The sequence below is a fragment of the Squalius cephalus genome (genome assembly GCF_949319135.1).
Source record: "Squalius cephalus genome assembly, chromosome: 17".
NCBI lineage: Eukaryota > Metazoa > Chordata > Actinopteri > Cypriniformes > Leuciscidae > Squalius > Squalius cephalus.
In genome coordinates this window covers 28354851-28368819 of record NC_137138.1, presented here as the reverse complement: position 1 = coordinate 28368819, position 13969 = coordinate 28354851, and the positions used below count along the sequence as shown (strand labels likewise).

Below are 13969 nucleotides of genomic sequence, written 5' to 3'. Positions count from 1 at the left end.
TAGATTATGATGCATCAATGTTATCGAAAAATAAATATCTAAAAGGAAATAGCTGCTTGAGGTAAAGCTGAAGAGTAAATTATCTCCAGAAAACTGAAGCCCGTTCTATGACACATCCTATGAGATTAGTCAGATATCCTAGATTCATAAACATTACAACTAGCATCTGCACAAAAGGACTCAAATGCACGTGAACTCGAGTGTGCTCGTTTTTTACAGTCTATGGTTTGAAAGGGAAACTCTGGATGCGTTCTTCCCTTAACAGTTGATACACGGGCAACTAAAGCAACGAGAATTTACAACATTCTATCACAATCCTGTTCTCATTATAATGCTATATATGGCGTGTATATTGGCACTGCACATCTTACACATTTTATTTTTCATGATAGAAAGCGATTAGTCAATGTGCGTTATCGAAGTCAACGAGACAACTTTAAATAAAACAGGTTTACTGTTAAAAAATGAGGAAAAAATAACACTGCTCCATTATTAATATCATCAATGATTTTGAAAAAGATTTTGACCATCTCAAATAACACAATCATAGTCAATGCATTTGAGCTCAAAATGAATGAACGGTCGGTAGCGTTTTGCTAGCTGGTTATTAAACAACCAAATGCGTCTTATATTTGAGATTAATCAGATATAGACAACAAAAGTAATCTTACAACTCACATCTGCAAAAAAAGGACGCCAATGCACACATGAACTTGACCGTGCTAGTCTGATGTGTACTTGTTGTGGATGTGCTCTTATTTTGCGCTGAAAAACTAAAGCGCAGATAATTTACAACATTCTATTACAATCGTGTTCTCATTATGTTATGTTATGATAGTTTGGCGCTGCACATCTTGCACTTAACTGCATTTCATGATCAAAGTGATTCCAGGCATCACTGCAGTGCACGCTTTCAAATCCAGTTTCACTATTTCGCCGGTCTGGAAAGCATGCTGTCTAACGCTAACAAATCAGACCTCAGGAACCGCCCCAAATGCTTCGATAAAAAAATAAAAAATAAAAAAAATAATAATTATATATATATATATATATATATATATATATATATATATATATATATATATATATATATATATATATATTCTGATAGGTTAAATTTTCATGATCGATCGTCGCTGTCACATACGAGTTCTCGAGTACTCTTGCCCATCCCTAGTTGATACTGATTTTGCCAGGATAAATCGGATAAATTGCCTATGTCTGACATTTTGAAATTTGTCATAAATTGTGATATTTTCTTAAAAGCTTTGACCTTTTGGCACAAAAGTTTTTCAAAAGATCAGGCTTTTTACAGAAAAGTTTTTGAAAACATTGTCAAATTAGTTTTCTTAGTGACATAACCTTCCTTGATTTATGCCGATTGTGATCTTATATCAAATGTCAGAGTACTTACCAACATCTGACTAAGATAAATGTACCATATGTCAGAAATCGAGTATTAAATAAAAATAATTGTATTTTATAGTACAATCACTACTAATATTTACTAATATTTAATTTCTTCATTTACAGATATTAAACCATTCAGCTAATATTTTGGGGGAAAACGGCAGGGGTTCCTAAAGCAGGGGAAGCCAACCCTGCTCCTGGAGGGTTACCTTCCTGCAGACTCCACTTCAGGGAGGGGAGTATGGAAGTAAAATAATGTCAAATGTTTTTGAAATAAAAAGCCTGTTGAATTGCACTACTTGAAAAAAAAATAGGCATTGCATTAACCATGCTTGCATTTTAATGCATTGTATTTTTAGGGCTTGCATTTTTATGGGCTGAAATTCAGCATGGTTGAATATTTAAGCTGTGAATATTTCAATTAAAAACATTTCAAACACCTTTTCATTATTAAAAATTCAATAATCCATATTCACCTTTCATATTTCACTTCCAAAATATGCAAACTGTTTAAAAATACAACCAATAATATTCAACAGGCAATTTTCGGGCCATTTTATTTCGCTTTGCAAATTCGCTTCCACAAAATTCAGTGGTTCAAATTCGACAGTAAATTCAACATTCACGTCCTGGAACTGCAGGAAAAGCAATAGATTACCGAGCATACTCTCCATCTGCTGTTAGTCGACCTCACCATTAGATGGTGCAAAAGTGCGTGTTGTTGACGAAGACCAGCAAAATAAGAGCAAGTCATTCATTCATAAAACTCATTTACAGCAATGTAAGTGTATTTGTGATTATTATGACGGCGGTTTTATGTTAAATTCAGTGCCTTCACGGTTACTTTTTCTGTGTAGGACTTGCATCTTTATCTACCGTGAACAAGATTATAATGTTATTCCCCGATGCGGATGTACAGATCCAATGTTACATTTTTGAGGTTGACATATATTTATCTTGGTTGTTTAGTTAGTTGCCTTAACTTTATATTGTGGCGATGTGCTGCATGCAAGCTATTAGGGTTTCCCTCAATACTTCTGGACATATACATTAACGTAGATTAATGGACTACAGTGATGTAAAAGACCAAACTCGCAGTCAAGCAGATTGACTCAGAATAACGCGCAAAGCTGAGCGTTTCCTAGTGATCGACTGGCATAAAGTTGGCTTGATGTTGGACATTCGCACATTTAGGGACCGGACCGTCTCTAAAGTGTATACGACTTATACACGTTTCTAACTCCGATAGCATTTGAATAGAACGACTTACAGTCATAAAACCAACTGTAAAGTGTTCATGTAGTGTCAGGCATAATGCGCATTGCGCACCCTTTGGATTTTTGATATTTATTCAAATAAATGTAAGTTTGCTATTGAAGTTAGAAACATGTATGCCAATGTTGTATGCAATTTTAGAGACGGTCCCTAAATGTGCGAATGTCCAATGTCAAGCCAATTTTACATTTAGTCATTTAGCAGACGCTTTTATCCAAAGTGATAAACAGTTAAATTAACAATAGGACAACAATATGCAAGTGCTATGACAGTTTAAGCTAATGCAATACACATAGGCATACTATATATAGTAGGCTATATCAGTATCACCAGTAGGCTTATATGTATATCGCCAGTATATCACGAAACGCTCAGCATGAAACTTTGCGCGTCAAGTTCATATTCTGAGTCCATGCTGACCTGTAGCCTATATAGTAGCCTACAGCCTACTTCCCCAATAAGGTGCAAGACTGATCTTTCATATCGCTGTATTAGTACATTAAGCTACGTTAAGCGTTTTGTCCCAACTGAAGGGGAATCCTTGAGTAGGCTATGAGGTATTGAGGGAAACCGATTATAATCCTGTTCATGGTAGAGAAAGCTGATGACATGTAGAATACACAGGTAAAGTAACAATGAAGTTATTGAATGAAACATAAACGTACAGCTTTTGTGTGTTTATCATCTTTTCCGCACATACTGAAACAGATAATCATTTACATTTTATGAATGAATGTCGTCGTCAACAACAAGCGCTTTTGCACCATCTGATGGTGAGGTTGACTAACAGCAGATGGAGAGTATGCTCGGTAATCTATTGCTTTTCCTGCAGTTCCTGGACGTGAATGTTGAATTTACTGTCGAATTTGAACCACTGAATTTTGTGGAAGCGAATTTGCAAAGCGAAATAAAATGGCCCGAAAATTGCCTGTTGAATATTATTGGTTGTATTTTTAAACAGTTTGAATATTTTGGAAGTGAAATATGAAAGGTGAATATGGATTATTGAATTTTTAATAATGAAAAGGTGTTTGAAATGTTTTTAATTGAAATATTCACAGCTTAAATATTCAACCATGTTGAATTTCAGCCCATAAAAATGCAAGCCCTAAAAATACAATGCATTAAAATGCAAGCATGGTTAATGCAATGCCTATTTTTTTTCCAAGTAGTGCAATTCAACAGGCTTTTTATTTCAAAAACATTTGACATTATTTTACTTCCATAGGGGAGGGGGTTGTAAATGAATGTACTAGACACACAGATAGATCTTAAATAGGTTACAGCTCAGTCTGACATCATTATGAATTATAATGATTTGTCAAGTAGCCAGCACTAGTGAACAAGGAAGATTATGCAGACATGTACTGATCTGCAAGACAATGTTTTATTTTATTGCCAAACTTGTCATAAACTGATAACTATTTCTACTGATAATTACTGATGTATTCAAGTGTGCAAACAAGCAAAAAAAAAAAAAAAAAAAAAAAAAAAAAAAAAAAAATCACAAAATGTAGTATACAGAATTGAGGAAAAACAAAATGTGTTTTAACAAATATAAACAAACAATATAAAAAAATGTCACTTAGGGCAAAACGTGCACACATTTCAAACATACTAGGTTAACAACATTAACAATTATTAACAATTTGAAACTGCTACGACAGCGGGAAGGATGCATGGGCCTCAATTTGCATTATTTTAAAGTTATGTTTAGTTTTTACCTAAAACCTACCAAGTTCAAACAGTAAAACACAAATGTGGATTTTTCATAGAATGGGCTTAAACAGCTCGCCCTTTTACAACAGATTAGTTCACAAACAAATGATAGTCGTGACCTAAATATGATTCTCATTTACAGTAATAAACCCTAAAATTCGGCATTAGTAACTTAGAGGATCTCCCGTTCTTGGCTCATTCTGAGTCAGAATTTTGAATTGTTTAGTGTGCTTTGCGAACCAATTTAACAGGTTAACTGAAAAGAATCAGCTTGTTCACAAATCAGACACCGCTATTGCATCTCGGACAGGGTAACAAATTCTTCTGTTCAAAATAATGAGGAACGACACGTTTTTATGAAATGTAGTGGAGTAAAAAGTACGATCTTACACTTTGGAATTTAGAGAAGTAGAAGTAAAAGTTTCCCAAAATCAAATACTCTGATAAAGTACAGATGCTTGAAACACGTACTTAAGTACAGTAACAAAGTAAAAAACTATAGTTGCAAGCAACGATTACGGGCCCAAGACCGGCACCACCACCCCGATGGCTTTAGGAAAACTGTGCAAGGTGAGCAATATGCATTTAAAGTGAGTAAATATAAAAGAGCATATATGAAGAGCAGGACGCGAGCCGTGGAAACGGAGAGAGGCCGGTGGCACGAGTGTTAATGAACGCGCTACACCACTCTGAAGTCCCTGGAGCTCCAAAGGATAACAGGAGGAGTGACGACAGTAAAAGACGAGAGAAGACCAGGCCTGGGACATTTACGTTGCGTGTATGTATGAGCAGTCGGCTATGAAGCACAGTCTGCCGTTTACTTCTGTTTTATTTTTTAAAACTTCCATTTACCGTTCACCGGTTCCTCATTCTTCCCTAAGCCTTGAACATTGTTACATTTATATTTAAAAGCATTTTAAATTGCACATTAAAATAAAACACTTGGAAAAATAATTACCAATAACTTAAGTAGGGCTTAATCTTTTTATTTTACCTCAGATCACATGCGTCACAGAAATGACAGCTCAAAAGACAACTGATGTGCGGGAGTATTTTGAATAAGAAAAAAACCCGGAAAAGTTGTATGTAAGCTGTGCCATTTCAAACTGGCATAATTCCACTAGAGCCAAGCGTAACCATATTCAGCACATGCACGTAGGTGAGATTATAACTGAGCTTAAGAATCAGAACGAGCTTTATTTGCCAAGTGTACATGTGCTTTTTTTTTTTTTGCCCACATTGCCAGCCCATAGAACCGCTTGTGGGAAAGTTATGAAATTTGGCACACTCATAGAGGACAGTCTAAACCAGGGGTGGGGAACGTTGATCCTGGATGGCTATTGTCCTGCAGAGTTTAGCTCCAACCCTGAAAAAAACACTCACCTGCCTGTAACTTTAGCAATCCTGAAGACCTTGATTAGCTTCAGGTGTGTTTAATTAGGGTTGGAGCTAAACTCTGCAGGACAACGGCCCTCCAGGATCAACGTTCCCCACCCCTGGTCTAAACTGTCACCATAGCAAATTTGAAATCTCTAACTCAACCCTCTAGCACCACCAACTGCCCAAAGTTGCACTCACATTTATGCTAATAACTTTAGAATCGTAAGGTAGGGAAACAAAATCCTTTATTCCTCAATTCGTCTACCCGTTCTCGAATAACGCGCAAAAGAATATGACAAAATTGAATCGTATCATCTTCAGACCGCCCCAACAAAAAGTTATGGATTTCGTGTCGATAGATGAAACCGTTTTCGTATAGCGCAGCAAAAAAGTTGAGGCATGATGCCAAAATGTCTCTTGAGGCTGTATCACTGAGGTGTTTTGGCATATTGACACCAAACTTTGCATGTGTTAGTCATCTTATTCTGATCACACCACACCAGTTTCGTAACAGCTCCACCTATTGGTCAAAAGTGATAAACCATTAAATCTCATTACTACTGATTTTATTTAATTTTTCAGGCATTTTGCCTAAAATCATATTAGTATGCCTTTAATTGCTCATTGTTACGGTTGCTCTAATGCCCAGCCATGCTTGCATGACTTATTGTGCCTTCTTTGTGCTTGCCCACTTAATTGCTGCTTGCAGCTATATTTATTATTATTATTATTATTATTATTATCATCAGTAGAGAGGGAGCACAATTAATGTGGAAATCTGGGTAAAAAAAATATGAATTTGGGCCACTTATGCCTGCAGTGTAAACGCAGCCTTTAACACCCCCGGTGTAAACTCTGCGGCGCTTTCAAAATTTTACATTTCGAAACCTACAAATTCTGGGTCAACCAATAGTTTGGGGTGGGACAATGTTAACTTAAAAAAAAAGAAAGGGAGCTGGTCTAATGCTGCAGTGATAACACACCACTTTAAAAAGGGGCGGGTCTTTTAGAAAAGTTTTCAGAGAAATTAAATCAAGATGCAGTAATATGTTAAAACAGGAAACCCTCATATTTTAGTAATAAATCTAATTAGAAGTCCAAATCTAATCTAATCTAAGTCCCCCAAATCTAAATAAATAAGCTTAAATTAAGCTTGAAGTAATTTTATGATATGAGTGGAGACATATTAGAGAGAAAAGCAGAATTTCAAAGATGCGGCATACCTAGTAAGGGTGTACTCCCTGAGTCCTGAGTGCAGGTTCATGGCAGAAAATGTACCTATACAACCCCTTAACCGCTTGTCCCGGCCGATTTTCCAAGTGACAAACAGTGGGCTGTTGGAAAAGAAAAGAACACCTATTAGCATCAGTAAAATCAGGACTTAAACAAGTGACCATAAAGTAGGACAAAGTGTGAACATTCTGCAAACAATGTATACCAACAAAACAAAAACTAATTCTAGAATTACAGAAGAAAGTAAAACCAATTAATCATTTAAAAGCCAGAGTGTGTTCAGCTTCCACTAAAATCACATACAAAAGGGCTTTGCACCCACAAATAGGATTGAGATCCAAATCTGTACAAACAGATGACACTTGCCCAATTCTTGCTTAATTTGTTACCAAGATACCAAGGAGATAGGAGGAGACATTTTATATAATCATTTTATCAAATACAGAGGACACTGTATTAAAGGTGCAGTAAGCGATTTCTGAGAAATGCTTTTGAAAAACAAATCAACACTAGGGCTGTACCAGTAAACTTGACAACCGTACCACTACAGTTGTAAAGCGCCACCACGGCGGTGGTCTGCCAAAACACATTTTCTTGTATGTGAATGCTAGCCTGGGTTTCCCTATGCTGCCTTGCGCGCAGCGCGATTTTATTCACGCTGCTAGGCAGCCTGGACACCATGGACCAGATTTTCCCCTCAAAAAGGGAACCAATCACAGAACGGGGAGGGAGCAGCAAGACGATGACGACGTCTATGCGACACACCGAAGTAGTTTGTTTATATCTATGGATCCAACATGGCATCAGACGTGAAGTTACCTTTCGATGCAGCCTTAGATAGTGTTCTAAGTAGTTTAGAACGCAAGTTTATTTCGTCTTCTTCCTTGTCGAATTTCTGTCGCTCTACACACGTCATCTGGTATAATTGAAACGACTGGCTATGAGTTACGTACAGGCGCATTTGATAGACATTCGTAGCGCCCAATAAACGGCTCTGGGCATTCGTAAACCACGCCTCAAATACGAGAAAATGAACATGTGGTTCCCAGACCACGTCTCAATGAGAAAGAGGTCTGACGTTAGCCAGGCTATGTGAATGCTGTTTTCCATGAATCTTATGACAGGAGTGAAGCACAAAGCTTTGTTTACAAAATAAATAAAAGGTTAGCAATTAAATGTTACATCGTAGCCAAACATTTGAATTTGTGACGAATGAGAGAGTTGTGCGTGAGCCCATAAATTTATGCTTTGTCAGCTTTGTATTCTTTGGAATTGAAAAATACCAGCCATCTCCGTCAAAACAAATTTTGCAAGATATTTATTTGCAACAGTAAGACTGCCACAGTAAGAGATGGCTATATTCATAATCTATGGCAAAAATTCTATAATAAATTAGGTTAGAGGATAATACAGCACCAAAAGTTATTTTAGAAAAATCATGAGTGCACAATAATTTTATAAAACAACCTGAACATTTAGTGAAAATAAACATTTAGTGGGGAACAAATAAATGGTAAAATGTTCCACCTTGCTCTTTGTATTGTTATAAAATACATTGATGAAAAACAATTATATATATATACATACACACACACCTTAAAGGGGTCATATAATGGTACATGCACTTTTACAAGTTGATTGCACTGAAATGTCTGTTGGCAGTGCCTGTACACAACCATCCTATCATGATTAAAATCCATCCAGTGGTTTTGTTTTAATCTCCATATATGTTTGACCATCTATGAAATCAAGCCGTTCGATATTGTGACGTCATAAGATCGTACGCCCCTCCCGCGATTGTGATTGACAGCCGTGTTTCAACACAAGACCCGCCCTGAGCGAGCTGTGACAGCCGTCGTCATAGTAGTCTTGATATGCTGGAGTAGAATGGCGTCTAAGCGATTGTGGTGTTCTGTTCTTAGATGTAATAAGGAACACAGCAGTCATTTGGATGTTCCTAAATCTGAGCCGTTGAAGATGCAGTGGCTGAGTTTTGTTTTTGAAACGATATGCCCAAAGGATTGACGCGGGGATTCCCTCACGGGGATTCCCCACGATCGTCCATGCTTTCATGTTTACGCGAATCATTTCACACCAGACAGCTTTACAAACGAGAAAAAACGGATCGGTACCAAAGTGTTACTGCTGAACCTCCAGAAGATGTGAGTGTAATGTTTTATTAACCTTTATATTAGTATTTATATTAATCTTTGCGAAATTTGCAAACCTTGCTGCAGGCTTCACAATGAATGCGTCTAAGGTTTACACTCAGGGTACATTACTGCATGTTTTCTATGTATGACGTTCTCAATATAATTCATAATCACACGTTTATAACGAATAACACGTGGTTATTGTGTTAGATACGGTGTACCCACAGAACAGAGGGGCGGGGTGAGCAAAGCTCATTATCATTTAAAGACACATGCACTGAAACGGCGTGCTGAAAACAGAGCTGTTTTTGACCAGGTAAAATTAGTGTTTTCTTACAATACTAATGAGAATTTTTAATTAAAGTATATTACAAACTTTTAATTTAGACCCTAAAGAATCATATTAGCTTGTACAAAAATGGCATTATATGACCCCTTTAAGGATTATTAGGAGCACCATACTAATACTGTGTTTGACCTTCAGAACGCCTTCAGAACTGCCTTAATTCTACGTGGCATTGATTCAACAAGGTGCTGAAAGTATTCTTTAGAAATGTTGGCCCATATTGATAGGATAGCATCTTGCAGTTGATGGAGATTTGTGGGATGCACATCCAGGGCACGAAGCTCCCGTTCCACCACATCCCAAAGATGCTCTGGTGACTGTGGGGGCCATTTTAGTACAGTGAACTCATTGTCATGTTCAAGAAACCAATTTGAAATGATTCGAGCTTTGTGACATGGTGCATTATCCTGCTGGAAGTAGCCATCAGAGGATGTGTACATGGTGGTCATAAAGGGATGGACATGGTCAGAAACAATGCTCAGGTAGGCCGTGGCATTTAAACGATGCCCCACTAAGGGGCCTAAAGTGTGCCAAGAAAACATCCCCCACACCATTACACCACCACCACCAGCCTGCACAGTGGTAACAAGGCATGATGGATCCATGTTCTCATTCTGTTTACGCCAAATTCTGACTCTACCATCTGAATGTCTCAACAGAAATCGAGACTCATCAGACCAGGCAACATTTTTCCAGTCTTCAACTGTCCAATTTTGGTGAGCTTGTGCAAATTGTAGCCTCTTTTTCCTATTTGTAGTGGAGATGAGAGGTACCCAGTGGGGTCTTCTGCTGTTGTAGCCCATCCGCCTCAAGGTTGTGCGTGTTGTGGCTTCACAAATGCTTTGCTGCATACCTCGGTTGTAACGAGTGGTTATTTCAGTCAAAGTTGCTCTTCTATCAGCTTGAATCAGTCAGCCCATTCTCCTCTGACCTCTAGCATCAACAAGGCATTTTTGCCCACAGGACTGCCGCATACTGGATGTTTTTCCCTTTTCACACCATTCTTTGTAAACCCTAGAAATGGTTGTGCGTAAAAATCCCAGTAACTGAGCAGATTGTGAAATACTCAGACCGGCCTGTCTGGCACCAGCAACCATGCCACTAGGGGTGGGCGATATAGCCTCAAAATTATATCACGATATTTCAAGAATATTTGCGATAATGATATTTATGACGATATAAAAAAAAAAATGTGAAAAATTTTTTTATTACATTTATCTCACCTAAATGTTTGCTCACTCATTGTGTTTTTACAATTGGGTAATTTTGTATTTCAGAGTTTACACAACACAAGGAAGCTTGATTTCAATCTTTGAATTAAATTGAAAAAAGTAGCAAAACATATATACAAAATAATAAAGATACAAATAAAGAGAAACGTTTTTGGGTAGGTCTAACACTATTCAGAAATACTACAGAAACTGAATAAGGTAATCAAATGTAAAATAACACTAATCCTGACTAAATTAAATTAAAGGCTATTAATTCTGATTCCTTACAATGAAAGCTATCTTTTGTTGTTTTGACGACAACATTAATGACAGACACATATGGCTGCTGTCACTTTTAGAGCTAGTGCCCGGATCCATTACTGTTATACTGTCTGTCACACTGTCACGCACGTTTTATGGTTATTTCAGACATAACCGACTGTTTACGAATATACTAACCATGACCGGAATTTTTACACAATTTTGCGTGTTTTTTCCCCCGTTAAAGCAATATAATCCGCGAAATAGAACTTTTGTTACTCGCGAGCTGTTTGTGAGGCGGCTTTACTGTATGCACGCAGAGTAAACATCTCTCAGAGAGCGCGCGAGAGTACTGAATAGTTTAAAATCGCAAATGTTTAAACTGATAAGACTTAAAAAGAAGTGAAAATGATCAACTTTAGTTACGATGCAAGTGACAAAAGACAATTCCGTCATGTCCTGACTGCTAAACACAAGAGTGTGGTATCGACGCTTGACTTGTGCAACCCATTTTGAAAGCGAGAGAGAGAGAAGACGCGGCACCGCTGAAAACTCACGCGGTTGGTAAAATCAATATTTGCGGGGGAATTTCCCGCATTATAAGTGGTAGACCTGCGGGAATTATTAAAATACTATTGAAGTAGCTTCTTTTTAGGTACTAAATCGTCATTGGAGGCTGACTTGCTGCTCTCGCGCTCAGACAGGTGTTGTTATTGTGCGTGCTAAGGAACGTAATGCGCCATACGTCATTGCATCGCTATATCAGTGATATCGCGATATGACACTTTTTTATCATGTAAAAATTTATACCGGTATTATCGTGGACGCTATGATATGGCACACCCCTACATGCCACGCTCAAAATTGCTTAAATCACCTTTCTTTCCCATTCTGACATTCAGTTTGGAGTTCAGGAGATTGTCTTGACCAGGACCACACCCCTAAATGCATTGAAGCAACTGCCATGTGATTGGTTGATTAGATAATTAATGAGAAATTGAACAGGTGTTCCTAATAATCCTTTAGGTGAGTGTGTGTGTGTATAATATATATATATTTATTAGAGATGCGCGGATGGGCTATTATTTCATCCGCAACCGCATCACAAAAATCATCATCCGTCCGCCATCCATCCGCACCAACGTCTTTGACCAATTTTCAAAACCGCACCCGCCCGTCATCCGCTGATTGGTGTATACATATATTTTTCATTTGATTGGTTCAACTGCCCGCCCGCCACCCGAATTTATATATATATATATATATATATATATATATATATATATATATATATATATATATATATATATATATTAGGGCCGGGACTCGATTAAAAAAATTAATCTAATTAATTAGAGGCTTTGTAATTAATTAATCTAAATTAATCGCATTTTAATTGCATATAAATTAGGGCTGTCAATCAATTACATTTTTTTTATCTAATTACATACTCTGTGATTAATTAATCTAAATTATTCACATACATAATTTTTTGCTGTGAAAGTATTAAATATTTCAATTCAAATGAATCAATGAATAATCATCATTAGTGACATTAAAGTTCAAAAACTCTTTTATTATTATTTTCACTGTTCATTATTAATTGAACATTATTATTAATAATTGTGTTGAACATGTTATTGAAATAATGTTCAAATGTTCAAAGGGTGAGCATTGAAATAATTGTGCCTAGCAAATAGCCTAATCAATACAATACAATTGAACATTATTAAATTATTGAACATTATTAAATTATACATTTAATATTAAACATTAAATTATAAACATTTACACTTGCTTCTACAGGTTTTTAACATTACTTCGAAAATGCTGCAATTTAAAGTTTGAGAATGTTTTTCCAGAATAAAACTTGTTTTACAATCTTGAGCATGTGTTATATTTTTATTAAATGTGTTTAATTAAGCCATTGCTGCAAGTAATGTGACAGTTAACAATATTTTAGTGTCCAGTTAATCACAAATTCAGTCAGCATTGTCATGACTCATGTTTCAACTGCAAACTAGGTTGTAATTGAATGTACAATTGTATTATCCCATGATGAAAGGTAAGACGGTGAAACAACGTCACGATATCAACGTTGATTCAATTTGCAAAACCGAAGCATAATTCAACATTGGTTCAAAGTCGACATACAATCTTTATTCACCCATATTGAAAGAGGAGACGGTGAAACAACGGCACGAAATCAACAATGAAACAACGTCACGACATCAACGGTGAAACAACGTCACGATTTCAACGTTGATTCGTTTTGCACAATCGAAACATAATCCAACATTGATTCGACCTTGGTCCCTTACGTTCACCGGTGAATCAACGTTGAAATGCCGGCTGTTTTTTTTTTATAAGTAAATGTTCCAATCAATGATCCAGGCAGCGCCAGCGCGTTCTCGTCATAGCCATATTGCGCCAGAACGCCCACCACACACCAGCTTACTGGTGAAGAGGAGACAGTGATGAAGCCAATCAGTATATGGGGATGATTAGGAGGCCATGATGGACAGAGGCCAAGGGGCAAATTTGGCCAGGATGCCGGGGTTACACCCTTACTCTTTTTCGAAGGACATCCTGGGATTTTTAATGACCACAGAGAGTCAGGACCTCGGTTTAACGTCTCATCCGAAGGACGGTGCTCTTTTGGCAGTATAGTGTCCCCGTCACTATACTGGGGCATTAGGACCCACACAGACAACAGGGTGAGCACCCCCTGCTGGCCTCACTAACACCTCTACCAGCAGCAACCTGGTTTTTCTCAGGAGGTCTCCCATCCAGGTACTAACCAGGCTCAGCCCTGCTTAGCTTCAGTGGGCAACCAGTCTTGGACTACAGGGTGATATGGCTGCTGGATGATACATAATGATTACATCGGCACATTTTGGGTAAAAATGGAAAAAATATTACTCCTCTGTATAGAAATGTGACAAACATATGAGTAAATATCTATCAATATTTCTCCAAAT

General features: G+C 37.3%; 1 protein-coding gene across 1 annotated transcript in view; it reads right to left on the bottom strand.

Moving 5' to 3' along the window:
* Nucleotides 1–13969, bottom strand: part of ammecr1 (AMMECR nuclear protein 1) — an 85082-nt gene that overhangs the window by 49384 nt on the left and 21729 nt on the right. The window contains exon 2 of the mRNA XM_079847043.1: nucleotides 7008–7118. Coding sequence (XP_079703169.1) covers nucleotides 7008–7118 — 111 coding nt within the window. The remainder of the gene's footprint in view (nucleotides 1–7007; nucleotides 7119–13969) is intronic.